Source organism: Aplidium turbinatum, chromosome 18 (genome assembly GCF_918807975.1).
Source record: "Aplidium turbinatum chromosome 18, kaAplTurb1.1, whole genome shotgun sequence".
NCBI lineage: Eukaryota > Metazoa > Chordata > Ascidiacea > Aplousobranchia > Polyclinidae > Aplidium > Aplidium turbinatum.
Window position 1 is genome coordinate 6,293,680 of NC_137489.1, and position 19,581 is coordinate 6,313,260.

Below are 19,581 nucleotides of genomic sequence, written 5' to 3' on the forward strand. Positions count from 1 at the left end.
ACTGAGCTTCATTAAGAGACAGTAGCGACATCATAGTTATGCCCAAATAACATAAAACAAAAACAACGGAAACTGCCAATCCTGACAGTTGTCGTTCTGGGAATCATGGGAATCAGATACCATGACAAGGTTTTTGTGCCAAAGTATGAGCAATTTGCAGACAGTTGATTTTTCGCTGTTTCACGTCACAATAGGCTAATTCGTAAGCTGTTCTTTAAAATACAGATGCAATTTTCGAAAAAAAAAGGTCATCGAAAGATCTCGAGGCTATTGCTCTTGATGGCAGGGTGACAATACTCTAGTAACTTTCAAATGGTTAGGAACTAACATTAACAAACTCCTCGCTGACCGGTTGCGGCTTGCAGCAGCCTACCGCCAGGTCCACGAACAAATCGATTCGAAGGAGGTGAGTTTTGTAACTTCCAATAATTATCTGATTCTTCACAATGTTGATACTAACAATCTGTTTTAGCCTGATGCTGCGAGTTCGCTATGGTAGTGAAGGTTTGCATCTAGCTTTCGGAACACACTTCCCTCGTCATGTAGGATATGATGAACTCGTCATAGCACTGTGTTTCGAAAGCTATTTCAAACCTCTACTACTACAACAGATTGTTACCGGTAGTATCTACATTGTGAAGTAAGCAGCTATCATGCTGATAAAAGATAAACCTAATCTATTTCTATCCGATAGCCTGTATGAATTGTGCAGGCATAAACCTGTCGGAAAAGTTACGTAGCAGGCCACGGCAAAGTCTAAAATCAATTTTATTCAGTTTAGTTTACACATTTTTTACCCTCAAAGCTAAAGGTAATAGACTAGGCTACTTATCATAACATGGCAGGGCTTAAGAAAATCTAGAAAATGTAGTGGGTCAAGCAGTCTACCGGCGATTAGCGATAACTATGCCAATACAACCTAACAGGACAATGACCAAAGGTAAGAACAGACATTGAAATTTAATTATAAATCAAAAGGGTTATTTAATACGTTTCGACGCCAAGTTCTTTGCATACTTTTGAGCATGTAAAGAATTGTGCCGTCACAAATTGTGCCAAATAATTAGTTTATGACAGTAGCCTACTTAGTCTTTCATCGGTTCAACGTTCTGTGCCAACAAGTCAACAAAAAGAGAGAGAACTTCTTCTTGCACGTCATCCCTTGCAAGTATTGCCAAGTATTTTCACATGGTGTAAGATCAAACTTGACTATGTGTGTTCTTCGTCATTTGTGAAAGCAGCAGCGCTGTGTCAAGAGTTCATGGCTCTGGTCAATTTGTATGCAGAGATAAAGAAATCCTTATCATCTACTTAGCATACTTCAAGTTCTAATAGAAAGAAATCGCATCTCAACTCCTGGGAGAATACACAGCCTTCTTTCGCGTGTCCGGCATTTCCTCGGGGGGAGATTCGTAATTTGAGAATTGTCGCTTACGTTTTTCTCTTTAGTCTTCACAGTCATCGCTGTGAGTCAATAGATATGTTTTTATTTGCGGAGAAAGATTGTTAGACTAGCTCGTAAAGGTTTCGAAATATTCTGTATTGTTAGCTTTGAGATTTTTATGTTAAAGGTGTTCCACAAGCAAGCAGTTGGGATGCACTCATAGTCAAATAATTTACTTTTTGTAGGCTATTTTCCACTAACTTTTCAAGATTTTACAATAGGCTACCATAAACAGAGGACTGACAGTAACTTTTCAAGATTCTTCGGATTTAAAAAGCGCCAAAGCAAAAAAGTAAATGCCACAAACCCCACTTGAAATTGTATAGCCTTTAGTTTCATTGGACTCTTGAAAAAAATTACCAACTTCATTTGAAGAAAAGAGTAATTAATATCTGCGTACTTGGAAACTACCGAAGCATAGTGAAAGTAGGATATATAAGCAGCGTAGCTTAAATAGAAAAAGTTTAGAAAGCATTCGATTATGAATATATTTAGAAAAATAAAAATACCTTTGAAGTTCCATTTCCCATCGAGTACTTTATGAAAGTTTGAAGTTTAAAAACCAACCAGTTTCTTTACTCCTTATGCATTGGCAGAAGGTAGAGAGATAAGAAGGCAGGAATGTTTTTTGAGAAGTAATGGTATCGACGGCAAATGTAGGTTTGTTTAAAACAAAAATATTTCGACATTTTGAGATAGCCTAGTATTTCCCTAATTTTATCTATTAGCCCTAAAATCTGAACAATCCTGTCTCACACGAAAGAAGAAGATTTCGTGATGTTTGGAAGCAAAGTTCAGTTTTGAAATATGTAAGTTTCTTAGTGAAATTTTTTTAGTATAGTTTGGAATTCAAGCAACCTTGTAATATTTTGAACTGGAAACAGAATCTTTGAACTTAAAAGTTGCAATCTAGAGGGGGTAGTTTTGAGACATGCTCTTCCATGAGTTCAATTGGGCTATGAAAAGCTTAAGCCAAGAGTATTTAAAAATGAAAAAAATGAGTAACGTTTTTGGAACAAAAAGAAGTTTCGTTTATCTTGTCATAAAATTCTTTTACTTGGTCGTTCGTATTGTAACTATTTTTCATGTGAAAAATATTTTCTTCATTTCATTCCAACAAAAAATGTGCTTCCAATGGCTAGCTTTAGTTTAAAGCTACTGTAGGCTAGTTTTGTTGTGTTAGAAAAATTGATTTCATTGCTAACAATGTAGCTTTCAGAAATGTAAATCAGTTTCTTTATTTTATTGAAAATTGTTTTGTAAGTTGACTGTGGAAGTTGTAAGTTGACCTGATGTTTATTAAAACGAAAAAGCTTTGCATGTGGGAATGTGCACAAAAGGGTTATCTCCATACGATTTTACGTGGCCTTTTACTCACCAGTGTCACAGTCGTAGCTGGTAGGAGGCTAGGGGAAAATTCAAAACGCAAAAATTAAAACAGCTTGTTTCGGTTATATTTCTTATAATAAACAAGTCATTTGCGTGAAAACGTGACCCTTTTCTTCAACGGTTTCCCCTGCTTCAAACTTGCAGCTACGTCACTGCGATTCATCAACTCCACTGAGAATAGTTTTCTAATTTAAGAAGAGTAGCCTAGACGAGCATGCGCTTGTAAAGCAGAGAAGCTGCTACAATGTTGTGCTCGCAGCAGAGGGTTTTACCAACCTTGTTCACTTTGATTATTGACCCTGTGTTTGTGGTTCGAATCTTTCATGTAAGTAGCTTTTCAACCGCCTACGTTAAAAGTCAAGATTGGCTTTCTCAGTTCAAAGAAAACTGTTGGCTTTAACCCAAACATGCAGTAACTAAACTTTAAAAGAAATCTTTGCAGTGATAGAATTTTGCTTTCTTTTTATTAAAAAAACTCAAAACCTGATGAGTTATCAGTTGTTTATGCAAAACAATTTTCAAATAAACTTTAAGTTTTCTAAGTAGGCTAATTAAGTCGTAAAAATACCAATCGATTAAAGTCATTGCTAATTTAATAATACTATTTTGTTTTGCCCTTGACTATTTTCACTTTTATATCTTTTTGTAAGCATTAAATTCGTTTCTTAATTGTTTGTAGCCAATTTTATCGATTTTTAAAGTCTCGATTTGTTTTAAATATCCAAACGTCCATGCTGACTAAGATCTCATCATGATCTGTTTGAAATTCATCAACTGAATTGGGGTTTCACAAACGTCTTTGGTTAGGGACTGGTTTTGACGCTCAGTTTCCTTTGCATATTTTACAATAGTATTTCATAAAATTTTTGAGCTTGGTAACCGCTTTAATTTGCTATTTTGAAAATTAATACCTGTTAGTATTAATTAAAAAAAACAAAAACAAATGAAAAACAGTGTAGCTACAAAATTTAAGTAGGCCTACATATGCACCTGCAACTAATAAGGCCCGCTAATTTTCAAACCTCAATATTTTTCTAAATACTGCATAATTTTGAACGAAACTTGGAATGAGGATACTTTGGGTCTATCTAAACAACATATCTGTGAAACAAGTTTCTAAGTTAAAGGAGTTGTAAAATATTAAAAAAATAAAAAAAATCTCAAGCGGGCCTAATTAGATACACGTGTTGTCAATAAGGCCCGGTTTGAATTAGCACCAAAATTGATGGAAAAGGTGTATTTTCACAATAACAACACCACAAAACAAATTCTAATCGGCAACACAGGCACATAACTAATAATTAAATACACAGAGACAACTATTCCCTCCCCCGCCCCATGCTCCATTTTTTAAAAAGCGACATGGTGTTTTTAGATATGGTAGGGATGATAAAGTATTTTAATTCTGAAATTATGATATTTCCATTGCAATAACAAATTGGATTAATGGTGTAACAAGAATTGTTTAGGTCAATCAAGTCTTTAACCCCCACTTTCTTAACCAGGGGTGCACAACGTTACCCCAGGGGCCCATGGGCCTCATTATCAAAATTAGCCTAGTCTGATCATCATTATCAGTCTTGCTTTAATAAGAAAAAAGTTCGAATTTATTGGTTTTACTACATCAGCATGCACATATCTTTCACATAAAATGCAAAAAACCGGAAGTCAAAGCGGTTTGTTAACTGCAGAACAGTCTAAAATATGTGAAAATTAATAAAACCACTCAATTTCAGCCACCCCAAACTTCAACTTTCAGTAACTCAAAAAGTTCTCAACTTTAGGCTGTGAAACTTTACCAGTTAGTCTTAATTCACCATAGCACCAATCAGAGCTTCCAATTTTGTTTAAAAGATTTTGGAGGTCCAGGGGGTGGGCCTTATTACTGGCCGGGCCTTATTAGCTGCAGGTGCCTTAATAACTGTAAGAAGTTTTCCAACAATTTGTTGTGGTTTATAGGACATAGATGTGAGCTTACACGGCAAATTGTTATTCGTACCAACTGCCATTGATCCACATTTTATCGGCAAGTAAATTCCTTACCAAACAAAAAGTTAAAGGTAGGCTTATACTGCTTTTAGATCACTCGACACGAAAATGATTTTGGCCTTTAATGTAAGTTACAATATTTTTTTTACACATGGCTTGATTTGGATATTTGAAAATATTGATAAGCGTTTTAGATCATTTATGTCGCATTGGTTTACAAGCAATTTTACAACATAAATTATTATCTATCCCTCCTCATTGGGTTTAGGTATCAAGTAATGAACAAAACCAAATTGAAGAATGGAAAACAAAGCAAAACACTTTACTGTAAAGCAGACTGGTAATGCAAATTACTGCATTCTCTACACGTTAACTATTCTTTGCTGGAAAGCATGAGAGAGTTTGCTTTTGTTAACATAACAAAAACAGTTCTTTATTACCTCTTAAATTTAAAGTGTTTTTGGCCCAAACTCAATGTTTCCACGGCCCAAATTTGGACCAGCTCGTGATGTAAGAAACACCATTGGTTGCAGTTCCCAAAAATAAGCGGCCAACCAATGGGGGCCACGTTTCCCTCCGAATCTAACATCCTTCAGGCAGGGTGTGTTTGACTTTACAGCTACCGCAAAATGACTTGAGACCTACCTTATTTTTAAAGAAAAACACAGGTTTATTTGTAATAACGCTTGTATTAAAAATAGTCACTTTTGTTAATATTTTGTCGTATTGCCCTTGTTTTTGATAACCATTTGCAAGCGTTTGGGCATAGAGTCGCTTAAATTTCTAAAATAATCCGGTGTCATTTCCAGACACCACACTTTTTTCAGCTCTTCTTTAAGAGTATCCAGGTTAGGAGTTTTTTTTTCGGCCATTCTCTTCATTTTGTGCCAGCAATTTTTGATGGGATTTAAATCTGGGCTGTTGCCAGGCCATTCAAGAACATTTATTTGTTGGTGTTCAAGGAAGTTGTTACTTTTTTAGATTTGTGGCAGGGTGCACTATCATGCATGAACACCTCGGAGCCATGAATGTGGAAGAAATTGAGCATATGCTCCTCCAAAACTTGCATATAGAGATCAGCGTTCATTTTTGTGTTTTTTGGAAGAAAGTGCAGGCCTCCCCTTCCCTTCTCTCCAGAAAAACTTCCCCACACCATGACTGACTGTGGGTGTTAACAGTCGGAACTGTATATCGAGGATCAAAACGATCAGATGACCTTGGACGCCGAACCGTAGTAGACCCCATCTTAAAGACCTGGAAGTTGTTCTCATCAGAGAACATTACTTTTCTCCATTGCTCAGTGGTCCAATGGGCATATTTTTTGGCAAATGCTAGCCGTTGTTTTTTCATCCGCTCATTGATAAGAGGCTTTTTGACAGCTTTACGGCTCGGAAGATCCAAGTCCTTTTGGAGGCGGTGCTGAGCTTCCTCTGAATTCTTATCACTACTTTATTCTAATAAAATGCCCAAAGCAATTCTACAGTAACATTGTCTTGCTAATAGCCCATTGTGTAGGCTACGTATTATACATCATAATTGATTTGAGTGAAACAATTGCCTTTTATGCAATACACAATGGTTTAATACTTATTGCAATTAAAAACGTGTGAAAATGATCGAGGTCTCAAGTCATTTTGCGGTAGCTGTATATCTACCACAGAAATTTTTTTTTCAGTAATATTTACTTAGGCCTATAACAAATCATTTCTTTACAATTTTCAGCTTCACAAATATTGGAATCGAAACTTCTTTTTAGAAAAATAATAGATTAAACAATTGTTTTCACATTGAAACAATGTCTATATAGCAGTTTTGTTGATTATGACAAGTCAGAAATCAAAATCTTTTGTCTGCTCGTTTCTTTTTCTCGTGACGTTGATTCTTAGCTGGAAGAGGAGCTTTGGAAATGATGAAAAATCCGGTGAGTATGTTTTTAGAAAAGAAAGCTTACAAAGTTACCGTTTCTGTTTTAAGCTTTTGTATTGTGAATTGTAGATCAAGGATCTTATAATTGCTGATTTATTTTTCTTCAAATCACAAGCTTTTACCAAATTCTTTGAAAAATAATTTTGTTTTTTGAAAGATAAATTATTAAACAGTTTTATATAAACATTTTTCACAACAAATTTTAACATTGTACTTTGCACGTATAGCCAAAGCAATTTTTCTTTCAATTTAATGTAAGTTGCCCATAAGAAATTCTAAAAGTTATGTAGGGTAGGGTAGGCCTAATATTGACATTTGCATCCGGTGGCTGAAGAATTAAATTAGGCGTATGGAAAATAAAGCGAACTTGTGTCCAGATTTCAACAAGCAATTGAGCGTCTTGGCAAAACACAGCATAATGTTTTTAACAGATATCAAACCTACGCCATTTTGAACATCAGCACTCTCACAATGTGGCGATTTGTCTGCAAAAAAAAAATATTTTTTTGTAATTTAAATATAGGCATTAAACTGTTTGTATATACAAATTTAATATGGCAGTAAAACTTATTTTACTGGCAAACAAATCTGATTGAAACAGTTTTGTGCCGTGGCTGGTGCTACTGAACATTACTTGTGTGATATGCGGCAACACTACTCAAACGTTATTCCAATAACTCAACCTTGTCATTGCATGCTCTCACTTCTTAAGTTATTATAAATTGTAAGCTGCAATTGATGTTTATTTGCAGACGTATTTATAACTCAGTTGAATTGTGAATTCAGTTAAGTAATATTCAAAACTCTGTAGTTAGGGAGGGGAAAGTTAGCAATAACTTGGGATACCAAACGTCGGATCCTAACTGCATCAAATACGTTGGTAGTTTCATTATGACACCTAAGTCTACTTCATCAAAAAGAAAACGCCATCGGCAATTATAAAACTGCAACTTTTAAAAAATAGGCATGTTATACAAATTACTGCTAAACTTAGCGTTATATTTCCTTAATTTTTAGAAAGATTTCGTGATGCTTAAATAAACCGTTGTCGCTTTCTAAAAACATTTAAAACTTTGTTGTTTAATTCTGATGATCTATTTGACAACAAAAAGTTTTCAAAGATCTAAGGATCCTTTTCTCCACGTCAAACGTTAATGAGTATATCTGAAATCACTTTTGATCTTCAGGGTTCATGGTCCTTTTCTGAGGGCATGATTTTGTAATTTGTCTTTAGAGCTGCAAGGTAATGCTGGTCCTCATGAATAAATAATCAGCAATTAAGCTGTTTTTGAAAAATAATATAGCTGAGGCCAATGTTTCTTCTTCAAAAGTAATGTAGAGTCCCCATGAACATGATAGTATTGACTGAAAACCGTTCCAAAAATAAACAAACAAGGACTTTAAAACGTTGGCTGTCAATCATTTTTTATTTCCTTGATGTTTAATCTAAAAGATAACTTCGATTTTGTTTTCGGAGATTTCTGAAAAGCTTTGGACACAGTAGAACGATGGCTTATCTTCGGCAAACAGACAAAACACTATAGCACGTCTTTCTTTTTAAGTTTCATCGTTGCTTAAAACTTTGAAATCCGTACATCACAACTGGATGAATAAGTGAGATGGGAAAGCTTGTAAAAGATTTTTGGTTTGAAACTTATAGCGAACACAATACAGTTTATTGTACTTGAAGGTGAACTCCAAAATTGGTTTAATTACTTGTCCCCCATTTACCCCAAATTTAAACCACAGCAGTAACCTCGTATAGCGCAAAGCATAGCGATTATGCATTGTCCCTCAAATTGTGGCAGTGGTAATTATTGTCTAAAAAATAATGCAGCCTATGGCTTTTAAGTCCAAGCATTTATTAGCACAAATCTTTTTTATACTGTTTCGCACTTTTGCCAATGGTACAGTTTGATTAACTTTATGCCGCTTTCTGATAAAAAGTTGTAGCTAACTCTTTTCGATTGCATTTAAGCACAGTAAGTGTAAACATAAAACTGGGCAGGCTATTCCTACGTCGTGTAGTTTATAGTGTAGTGCATTGTATATTTGTAGTGCCAGTATAGAATGTTGAACTTCTACAACAATGTACAATGTATATTTCTTGACTTCTGGGCTGTTTGGTCTGAAATTTTATGCCCAAGAGTAATCTTCACAAATTTCGAATTGTGTTGATGTTGAAGACTCGTAAATCTGAATAGTTGGCAAATCTTTTCGTTTCGAATTCATAGCGCAACGACATTGCTTGTTTTTGAAACAAAAGAATGTAGAACTACTCGTAACTTTGCGTTGAAATCGAAATAATTCGCATTTGAATAATTTTCAAATTAGTTTTGTTTCAAACTACCTCAATATGCCAAAGAATTTCTAATTGTTTCAACTCCATTTGATTTCCACCACTTTAAAAAGACACTAGAGAGTCATTCTTCCTTTTATCCCCTTGGGGTAATCTACCTGAACTTTATCACACATTTGCATTCCAATCAAACATATGGAATCCTCCAAGTCACGAAATCAACCAGTTTTTTTACATTGATTCAACATTAGCAGACGTTGAATCAATGTAAAGAAAAAAAAAAACGGTTAATTTGCTCAATGGATGCATCGAAACAAGCAACCCTGACGTTGACTTATGTTGCCATAATCCGATTACACATTTCAGTTAGCGAAATTTCATTTGCGGATTTTCTCTTGGGTCCTTTCATCTGCTCAGCCACATCATCACATCAATAACATACGCATTTTCATGAAGGTTAAAGCTACGCTGTTTTGCCTTGAACAGTTTTAATCCCTCATGCATGGCTTTGGAAAGCTAACATCGATTTTTAATCTTATCTCCGTAGAATTGATTGAAGATAATATTGTAAATCAAAGCTAATTGTTTAATTCACAATCGTTTAAAAGTTTATTTTGGACAAGCTACAAAGATGTTTCCATATTGGAACGTAAATATAGTAAGTTAACTTTCATCTCAAAAAACTATAGTCTCCTCTCTCACAAAGCATTGCAAGTTCGAGTTCTGATGCAGCATTGCAGCCAACCTTGCTGTTACAATAACCTTCAACATTGCCCACCGAGATCCCAAGAGCAGATGTTCTTTAAAATTGCGGTAATGAAAGAGTAATTTATATAATTTCTCTATAACGGAGAAGCAAGCGTTGTATGTTGTTTGTAACGTTTGGAAAGCAGAACAGGTTGAGCAATGTAATTGGACGTTGATCTTAAGAAATGTTTCGTTTTTATGCAAACTATACGTCATCATTTTAAGCCAAGTACGAATTTGATGAGCTCCTAAATTTTGTTGCTGTTAAAACGTTTTCGACATTGCATCATTTATTTTCAGTCTTTTCTTTTCACAAAAAGAAGTTTTCTAATCACTCAGTATTTCTAGCTGATTAGCATTGAGATCTACTTGTTGTGACGACCGAAGTTTCTTTGGTGTCCTTTGTTAACAGCTCCCATGACAAGTCTTTACTTATGCAAGCTGGTGGTTTACTTTTGAACTGTACAGCAAAAACTGGTAGTTCTTACAATGTTTGCAGTTTAAAAAAATAGTTTATATCAACCTGTCATGATAAAGGGATAAAATTTGACGTTTCAATGCATTTAATGCTGGTTTTATATTTTCAAACTGGCATTGATCTAATCGAATACTGCCATCCAAAAATCGTACAGATCCTCGACTTAAGACAATGCTTAAAATTTGCGTATGCTACGGCTAATTTAAGCTGTGATAACTAACTGCAGTCAAAGTGTACCAAAAACAATATGCTGGATTTTTCACACCATAAAATTTTTATAGGTATGGCTTGTTGATTTTTTGCATATCTATTGGTTTGAAAAACAAAATAGTGCTTTTCATAAAATGCGAATGAATGATAATATCTACTATTGCAAAGCCAAACCAGGCCATGTTTAAATGTCAACCACAGTGACGAGAATTTTTAATGTTTTTCTAAACACATCTGTTCTACTTCATCTTTAATAGATCTGGAAACAGTGAATAACGGCAATGAGGGATCGAAGTGTATGTTTTGGGAGTTCCGATGCAAACGTTCCGGTTGCATAAACATGAGAAAGTTCTGTGATGGTCATGTGGACTGTCCAGACGGAAGTGACGAATATCTTGGTGATGAAACTTCCGGTAACGTAACATAAACATAAATCGTAGTAAGAGCATAGTATTTTATTACTTGAAATAATCTTTATCCAGACAGCAAATTAGTCTCTGTTTACATTGATTCAATGTTTGCAGACGTTGAATCAACGTAAAAAACGACTGATTTGCTGTCTGAGGTTTTGGGAGAGTAGGCTAAAAGCCACTTTGAAAGCTTAGTTTTGGCAGTTTTGTATGCTTGTAAAAACTTTGAGACGCTGACACAGACCCGGCCACCGAGATCGACAGAACAAAGTTTTCGTTTGTTAATGTCTATAATTGTTCCATCGCCTAAGTGCCGCTGAATGGCCAGTTGCCCTTGAAGTGCCTTGCTCAAGTGCACATTCAGAGAGTTGAACTCATGTTATATAATCTTACTATTTCATTGTTCACAAAGTCGGGCGCTTGACCAATAGGACGGATTTCAAGACGTATTTAAATATGGCAGCTTTATATGAACAATTTTTTATATCAGGTTTCTATAAGATTTAGATAACCTGAAGGCTTCTCCAAACTTAACAAATTATTTTTCCCTCAATTGCAAAAGTTGTAAAGTAATATATTAAATATATAAACTAACAGCATTCTGCAATTGTTTTTACCTACAATAGTCATTTGAATGTTCGTATAATAATCAGAAATTCAAGTTCAATTAAACACTGAGTTTTAGATTTTGTTTTGGCGATAGCGCAACGCTAAAACGGCAAACTTTGCAGAAATCGGCAACTTCACTCATGCGATGGAACTTCCTTGCAACAATGCGATGAATGAAATTGATAAAACTTGTTCATTGCCGATAGCTTACGCGTGTGACAGCATCCAGCATTGCAGAGGAAACATAGATGAAAGCAAGGAAGTATGTGGAACCAAAAACAGGTGAAACTGAACTTTGTGCTACCACGGAAAACCGAATCACCGTAGATTAGACGTGAGCGTCTGAATCACAAACAACAAAGCTATTCACAGCATATTCGGTGAACAAATCCAGCCAAACATTGTAACTGTAGTAGCCTACAACATATTACCCCATCACCGGCACACAAGCTGACAAGGGTAGCACACAAGCAACAAGTACCAATGAACGATGTTAATGACGATGCCTAATTGTAGCAGTTAACTGCTGCCATTGGTTACGCGTCGTGTGATGGCAGAGTGTGATAAGAACTCTGACATCAGATGGCTCGATTTCCATCAGCTAGCAGCTAGATCATCTTCAGGTAAGCTTATCCAAATAAATTGTTAAAATTCAACATAAAATTCTATTTGAATAAGCTTAACTGAAGATGACTATTGACTAGCTGATCGAAATCGATTTATTTATGATTGAACTGACTCGTGTGAAAATAAATTCCTTTGCATTTAAGAAGGATAATACTTTAAAATCGAGCACCGTAGCTTAAATGTAAAACCAGCGCGGGTATTGTTTGGTGGTCGCCGCACATGTTTGTAGCTGACCTGGTCAATGGTTGTAACAAGGCAAACGGCTTGAATTTGGCAGAAGAAGCGCCTTTATTACACATCACAGTCGAGAAATTACGCTCGTAAATACATAAGGAAAATATATTAAAACCACGAAGTTGTTACGCTCTTATCCCTTTTACGTTGCCATGATGCCAAAAACAGTAAAATTACAACTTTTGAAGCCTTTTACATTAAGCTATTATTAATGTAAAGGTGGTCTATCGTTATAAATGACAAAGAGCTCTTTTGAAAGTAGCTTTTCATTAGTTGCTGCGTCATTTTTAAGCTGATTTATCGTTTTAGATCGATGAATAAAGTGATGTCAGTGTTTTCATAATTAAAGGCTAATTACTTCGTCTATAACAATTTGTTGGAATTATGATAAATCTTCTACCATTGCCGAACGTTTCCCACAGGGTAGAAACGTTATCGTTTTGCAATTATAATGGTTCAAATACATTTTGCAAGCAGAGGAAAAGCCACCGATTTTTCTACGCAACATTTCATAAGTCAGATACAATATCATTGAAACAAAGGGTACACTTTGAAATGTAGGTTTTTAACATGTAGGAGCGCCCGGACCCTTGAACTGGAAAGGTTCATAAAACAAAGAGGATACTTGAAGTCTGAATATCCATGGCGATGATGTTACTAGATCTTATACGCCATTTCCTGCTGATTCTGGCTCTTTTTTTGGTCTTCATATTGAGTTTGACCTTTACTTTATTCTGTCATCGCTCTAAGTTTCGGTTCCTTCAAGGAGGTGGTGAGTAATTTAAGTATGAAGTTGTTCTATTTTTCAGATACAAGAAAAAATGCTCCTTCAACAATTGCATGAACAGTTTAGTGCTCAACTGCCCTGAATGCAAAAATATGACGGATCAGTGCAACGGGCAACACTGCAGATATCGTAGTCGAAACGAAGACGACCATCATTGCGCTTCTACTATTTTCAAGTTAGTACCCAGACAATACGTCTGAAGAGGTTGAATCAATTTTTCCTTTTTTTTTAGTTCATATAGATTCAACCTACTAAGCTTTTTTGGGTGCTGACTTTTCAAACTTAGTTATCAGAAACAACGATGGCCTACTAATGTCCATCGAACTGAGGTTTTTGTTTGACACATGACACCTAATGAAATTTTACCCCTATGAAAGAAAATTCGAAATCGATTAAAGTTTGTTCTAAAAATGTTTGTTGTAATCACTTGCGTATCTGAATCGTAATGTTGTTTTTTCGAAGAATATTGCTCAAAATTCCATATCAAGTTGAAATGCGCTTAATTCTTTATTAGAACTTTTTGTGCATGTCGTGTTTGTTTCGAATTGACAACGAAATAAAATGTCACTGTTTCAAAACGAAAATAAACAAAAAGTTTTGCTTAAAAGAAAAGATTGCAAAATTTTTAATTATTTTCCTTTGAACAGTGCAAGAGCGCATGACAAGGGCTTGTAAGCGTTTTTAATGATTTAAAACAATGCCTTAGGATTGTTGGCAGGATCATGGAGAAGTTAATCTAGGCCGGATAGCATGCCTTTCCTGGCCCTCTAAAACAAGAAGCCGTTCAAAAAAAGAATAATACACCTTGTAAGAAGCACCTGAGGGAGCAAGTACCAGAAACACCATTGAGGAAAAAAATTATTTCTCCCCAAAAAGCAGGCGTTGACTCACCAAACAAAATAAACTCAATGCAAAGGCACGTTTGCAAAAATATGCTGCGTCCTCTTCAACTTCCCGTTCTTCTGGATAGATTTCCGGTCCCAACAATTATCCTGAATGCAGGTCAAAAAATACCCTCTGAACCAGGGGCTTTGTCTGCATAAGATTTTGTGGAGAGGCAAATTGGCCTTATTGCACATGTCAGTAACCCCCCAATGATCTAACAAAAACAAAGCACCCAGAGAGGAGCCTCCACCAGAAAAACTTAAAAAAAAAACCTGAAAACTGTGCATTCTGGCAGTACTTTCGGCCTAAATCAACAATAAAACTCTATCAATGATAATAGAAAGTGAAATGTTTATATGAAATATTTCGCGTGGGATTACCCTCTTTACCCATGACTACGCTATTGCCCGGGCCCCTTGTTGGCGAATTTCAATTGATTTCAACTGATTTTAGGCGAATTTTAATAAGGACGAGGTAGGTTCACTTAACCAATTGTGTGATGTTACAAATCACCACAAATTTAGAAAATTTAACATAAAAACTAATTATTGATCTTAAAAATGCCATTGTTTTTTATTGATGATTTTTGAAAACTTTGGAGATCTTGAATGGTTTTATTTTTGTAAAAGTTTTATCAAATTGTGCTTTTATTTTAATCTCCTACATTGGTAAATCGTAGTCTGGATGACTTGAATTAAATTATGGTTTCGACCGTCAAGTTGGACGACACAGGGCAACAGTTTAAGTGCATTTCTACTCAGAAACGAATCAATAAATCCGCTAATTCGGTAACGATCAATTTTGTTGTCGATATTTGTGCTAAAATTTGGTCGAATTGCTTTTTTGTTTTGTCATAAAATATTAAAATTTTCGTTTTTATTTTTGTTGCCTACAAGCAAAGAATACTCTGTACATGTTTTAGGACAAGCTTTGAACACATACGAGTAATTTTAACAAAACTCCTTCAACAAATATCGACGAAAGCTACAAACAGTTTTCTATGAATTTTTGAAGAGCACAAACAAAACCTATTATCGGCCATATGTCATACAGTAGTAGTGAAAACCATTGACCAGGGATGAACATATCATGAGTTCGAATCTCATCAAGTCTACGCGCTATATCGTCGGTTGACAGTTAGTGACCTGCTTGAAGGAGGTGTACACGAAACTTAACGTCCTTTTCTTCCTGTTTAATTTATCTTACAAGTCTTCACTTCCTGGCATGTGCTTGGATACAACAAACAAACGTGCTTACAAACGCAAACCATAAGTTTTTGTGATGTTTTTTAACGTTTATCCAATGCTCAATTTAAAGATAAACTCAGTTCATTGAACTGAAATCAAACATACTGCAGTTTTTTAATTAAAAAATGAAGCTGTAAGTTAAGCGTAATTTGTACGACGGACATTATAAAACGATCGATTTACTTCTTACATATTGTAATAACAGAAAATGCTACACTGTAGACTACAAATTAAAAACTGAAAATTATTAGACAGCGTTTCATTTGCTCGTTAAAAGCAAACTATTAAAATCAATGCAAAATCCTCTCATCAGATTTTCCTTACATAAGAATTATGAGCAAAGACGAACTAAATCGTGATCATTAAGAATACATCTATAAAAAGAGCGAGTGATTTTAAATCATTTTTTTTTTCTGCAACAGATTGATGATGCGGAATTAGTTGTGATCCGTTTATAAACTTTTCTCCATTTTGTTCTTATAAAACCACCAACCAAATATAAAACAATTCTCCTAAACATCTAAGTTCATTTCTATAAGATAAGTCACCCAACTATAAAACATGTCGATGTTTGTTACGTTTCATTGACGTATGAGTAGGAAGTTTCCATTTAAAAAATAATAAAGTCACGATTTTTTAACGTTTCTTTTTCTTGGCGCAGGTGTAAATCGGGCGAATGCCTCAGCGCTCACCAATTCTGCGACGGAAAGGTGGATTGCAAAGATGGGAGTGACGAAATCACTGACGTCATCAACGATGACAGCGATGGTGAGACAATTTCTTTTCTTCTAAAATTGCTTTAACATGTCGTCATTTTAGTCAATATTTTCGTTGCCGAAAGCTAGATCATTGTAAAGCTAGCTTACTAACTACAGTAGTCCCCGGTTATTAAGCCCACGGTTAATAGGCCCATGCCGCCCATCCGCTTATTAAGCCCAATCTAATTATCTAGTCCGGGTCTCGAGATGATCATAAAAAGCCAGGACTACTGGGTTGGTAATTTTCATTTCTAAACTAGTTTTTAATCTCACAAAAGTAGCTACACTCTCAATTTTTTTTGATTAAATATTCTTTCATTGCGGCAGAACGACTCAACAAAGCACGACTCAGCCAGAGTATAGACAAGCTGAAAGAAGCTTTGTTTCGATTATACATCCTGTCATAGTTTATAAACTATTCTGTTTAATATTATTTAAATGATTCTATTTTTAGTCAAAAACACTCTTCTGCTGATAAAGACATTAGGGCGTAGGCTAACTTTTTACCATAAAGCTGCCTCTACAAGTGCGAAACTGCCAGGATTAAGCTCTCAAAGAAGCTTCCTCAGTCTGAGGATGAAGTTTCAACCAAGCAGACGTCCACTCAAATGCGACCAAAGAAAATATTAGTCTTGTAATTTGTTGCAGGTATTCTTTGCAACAATAAATGGAACTATGCCAAGCGCCAGTGTTTCCTTCCAAAATATCATGTTTGTGACGGCATCGATCATTGTGAAAATAGAAGCGACGAATGCGGCGAAGATTGTGAATATTCCTTTATTTGCAAGAATGGAAAATGCATCACCTCTGTATGGTTTGTTTTTATTGAAAACAAACACTTTAAATTTTTAATGTTACTTCCGTTTTTCTAGAAAAAGCTGAACAAGCATGGGCTGTACGTCAAATGATGGCGCATATAGAATATAACATGTCAGCATGATTAAACGTATTTTAAGTTGTTTTTTTCCCTATAGTTTTCTATATACTGTAAAACATATAAAACAAAGATTAAATCTTCTTTTAAATTTTAAAAACTTGTGCTATCTTTTTTCAGGAGAGATAAAAATACCTTACATTCCAAAAGACTAATGACTAGTATGCTATTATACAGTAAAGTACAGCATCCTTAATCTTTTTTATAACGTGTTTGTTTATCCATGCACTGGGCAAAAAAACCTTTGACCTCTGAAAATCACTTGAAAACTACTCAAGTCTCTATAAATTGATTAAACTGTTGCAATAAAAAAATTGTTAAATTTGTTTTTCTTAATACCCAGTTGACAAAATCTACCTCTTTTACACAAACTTAAAGTTTGCAGACGTCCAAAAAGACAAATTTTATTAACCGAGTATTTATTATGTAATGCAATTGCAGGGCTACGACCATTCTGCTCCGAGTTATAGAAAAGACGGCAGGGATGATTGCGGAGACTCAAGCGATGAATGGACCACTGGTGCAAACGGAATCGAAATGCATTTCGATTGCCGTGACGACAACAATACTTTACTAGCCTTAGAAAAGTAGGTTTTTTTCTTTATTTTCTCTTTACTTCTTTCCACAATTAAACAAAATTAAACTGTGCAGGTTTTGCGATGGCGTTGTGGATTGTCCGAACAAGGCAGATGAACAAATCTCTAGCGACACCAGTGACAACGTACCAGCTTGCAGAAACATGTAATAATTGAGCAATGTTGTACTTGATACACATGTTTTGTTGTATATTTGTATGTAAGTGAATGGAATCACGATCGTAAAAGAAGTTTTCGCAGTTTGTTCTTCGCTAAAGTCCAGATCCAAGTTCAAGTTGACTTGTAGTAGTTGCCGTGTATTTCGATGATTGCATTCACATGAACTTGTGTTGCTCAGCATTGCGTATCTCACTGAACAGTTTTTTTAGTGGTATTGATATCATTTATAACATAATTACTTAGTCTTTGCTCACCCCAAAAAGGACTATATTATATGGTACCTTGCTGGAGATACCTTGCTGTTTCATTGTGCAGTGCGAATTGCCCACTGCTGCGGCAGATTGAGCACTTGAGCAAAGTGTGTAAAACTATCACAAAGTCACAGATAGCCTAATATAAATTAAATGTGGCTGTTCACAAGGCATTTAGTTCAATAACACTTATACGTTCTTCTGGTGTAAACTTAGCTTAACTATTACCAGGTGTTTAAGGTGATAATCTGCGTTTATTTTGACGTTTCGTCAATAAGACAGGACTGACGTTTTTAGGGGGCTAAATCAGAGTCTTGAAAACACAAAAACTTTTGGAAAAGTAAAACTTTCATCATCATGATTGCTTGAAAGCTTATTTACTGTGAACTCCTAAAACGTAAAAGTTACCTTGAATCACATTACAAGTCAATCAATTTTCTTTTATCATTGACATATAGCCTACTACAAACAAAGCATGACAAAGTAGGCTATGAAACTTTTCAAGACTCATTACGTCATTTTAAGTTCAGACCTCTTTGCATGCCTTAGTTCACGGCAGAAGTAACAGCATATCCCCTGAAGATAAAAAGTTATGCAGTTTTACACCTTCATCTGACAATCATATCACATTGCAACACAAAAAGAGTCCATTTCTTTAACCAGGTTTTAGTTCATGGTGGCAACGGTGAGTTTTTCTTATCCAACTAAGAGATCTGCTGCAGAATTAGTAAAAAATCTTCTGTACAGAAATTCCGACCAGATTTTCAAGTAATATAATTTTCAAAATTCAATTAAAAAGTTGAAAAAATGGGTCAGGGTAATGTTCCCTTTTTCTTGCTTCAAACGTACCTACAGTAGATGTAGCCTGCCACTGATAAAGTATTTTTGTTTTTAGTCATCACTTAGTGGCACATAATATCTCTTGCACTGTACCAGTGCATCATGTCTGCGACGAATATCCATTGTGTGAGGACAGCGCAGACGAAATACAATGTGGAAGACAGCCTGATTACTTTGAATGTCTCAACAAATTAACTATTAGCAATTTATTGGGCGTGGTAAGTATTTTTGATTGAATCTTATTATAAGTTATGACATTAATAAACAAAAAAGCAATGTTATAAAATAATTAATAGTATCGACTGGATGACAAATAAAGAGTTGTAATTATGTTGTTTATATCCCATTGTTAGTGTATGAAGAACTGCGTACATTTCCTTTTTATATATACAAATAAAATCTAACAACCAAACGGCATTTAACACAATAACATGAAAATAAACTAAAAATTACAAACGTTTTTGGCCATACTCATTACTCATCTTAGCCCGTTTCAAGTGACCAACAGACTGAGGTTTTTCATAAATTGAAATTACAGATATGATCTTTGTATATATAGTAGTAAAGAATTATAGATATAGAGCTTCGTATAGGCCTACCATTCACATAATCTAAAAAATAATTTCATCAAAATTTTAATTTAATATTTTTTTGCCACACGAATCGCTTTGTCCAGTAGACGCGAAATTCTGCAATAATACAATAGCTGGTTATGTTGCAATAATAAGCTTTCGAATGAGTAGTGTAGTGTATTGCAGCGGA

The 19,581-nt window shown here is 35.0% G+C and overlaps 1 protein-coding gene across 1 annotated transcript in view; it reads left to right on the forward strand.

The window, feature by feature from the left end:
• The first annotated feature begins 906 nt into the window (after positions 1–906).
• Positions 907–19,581, forward strand: part of LOC145787926 (uncharacterized) — a 47,586-nt gene continuing 28,911 nt past the window's right edge. Inside the window, exons 1-9 of the mRNA XM_082599765.1 lie at positions 907–940; positions 10,740–10,895; positions 11,624–11,783; positions 13,172–13,324; positions 15,943–16,049; positions 16,688–16,848; positions 17,415–17,560; positions 17,625–17,714; positions 18,875–19,037. Coding sequence (XP_082455891.1) covers positions 907–940; positions 10,740–10,895; positions 11,624–11,783; positions 13,172–13,324; positions 15,943–16,049; positions 16,688–16,848; positions 17,415–17,560; positions 17,625–17,714; positions 18,875–19,037 — 1,170 coding nt within the window. The remainder of the gene's footprint in view (positions 941–10,739; positions 10,896–11,623; positions 11,784–13,171; positions 13,325–15,942; positions 16,050–16,687; positions 16,849–17,414; positions 17,561–17,624; positions 17,715–18,874; positions 19,038–19,581) is intronic.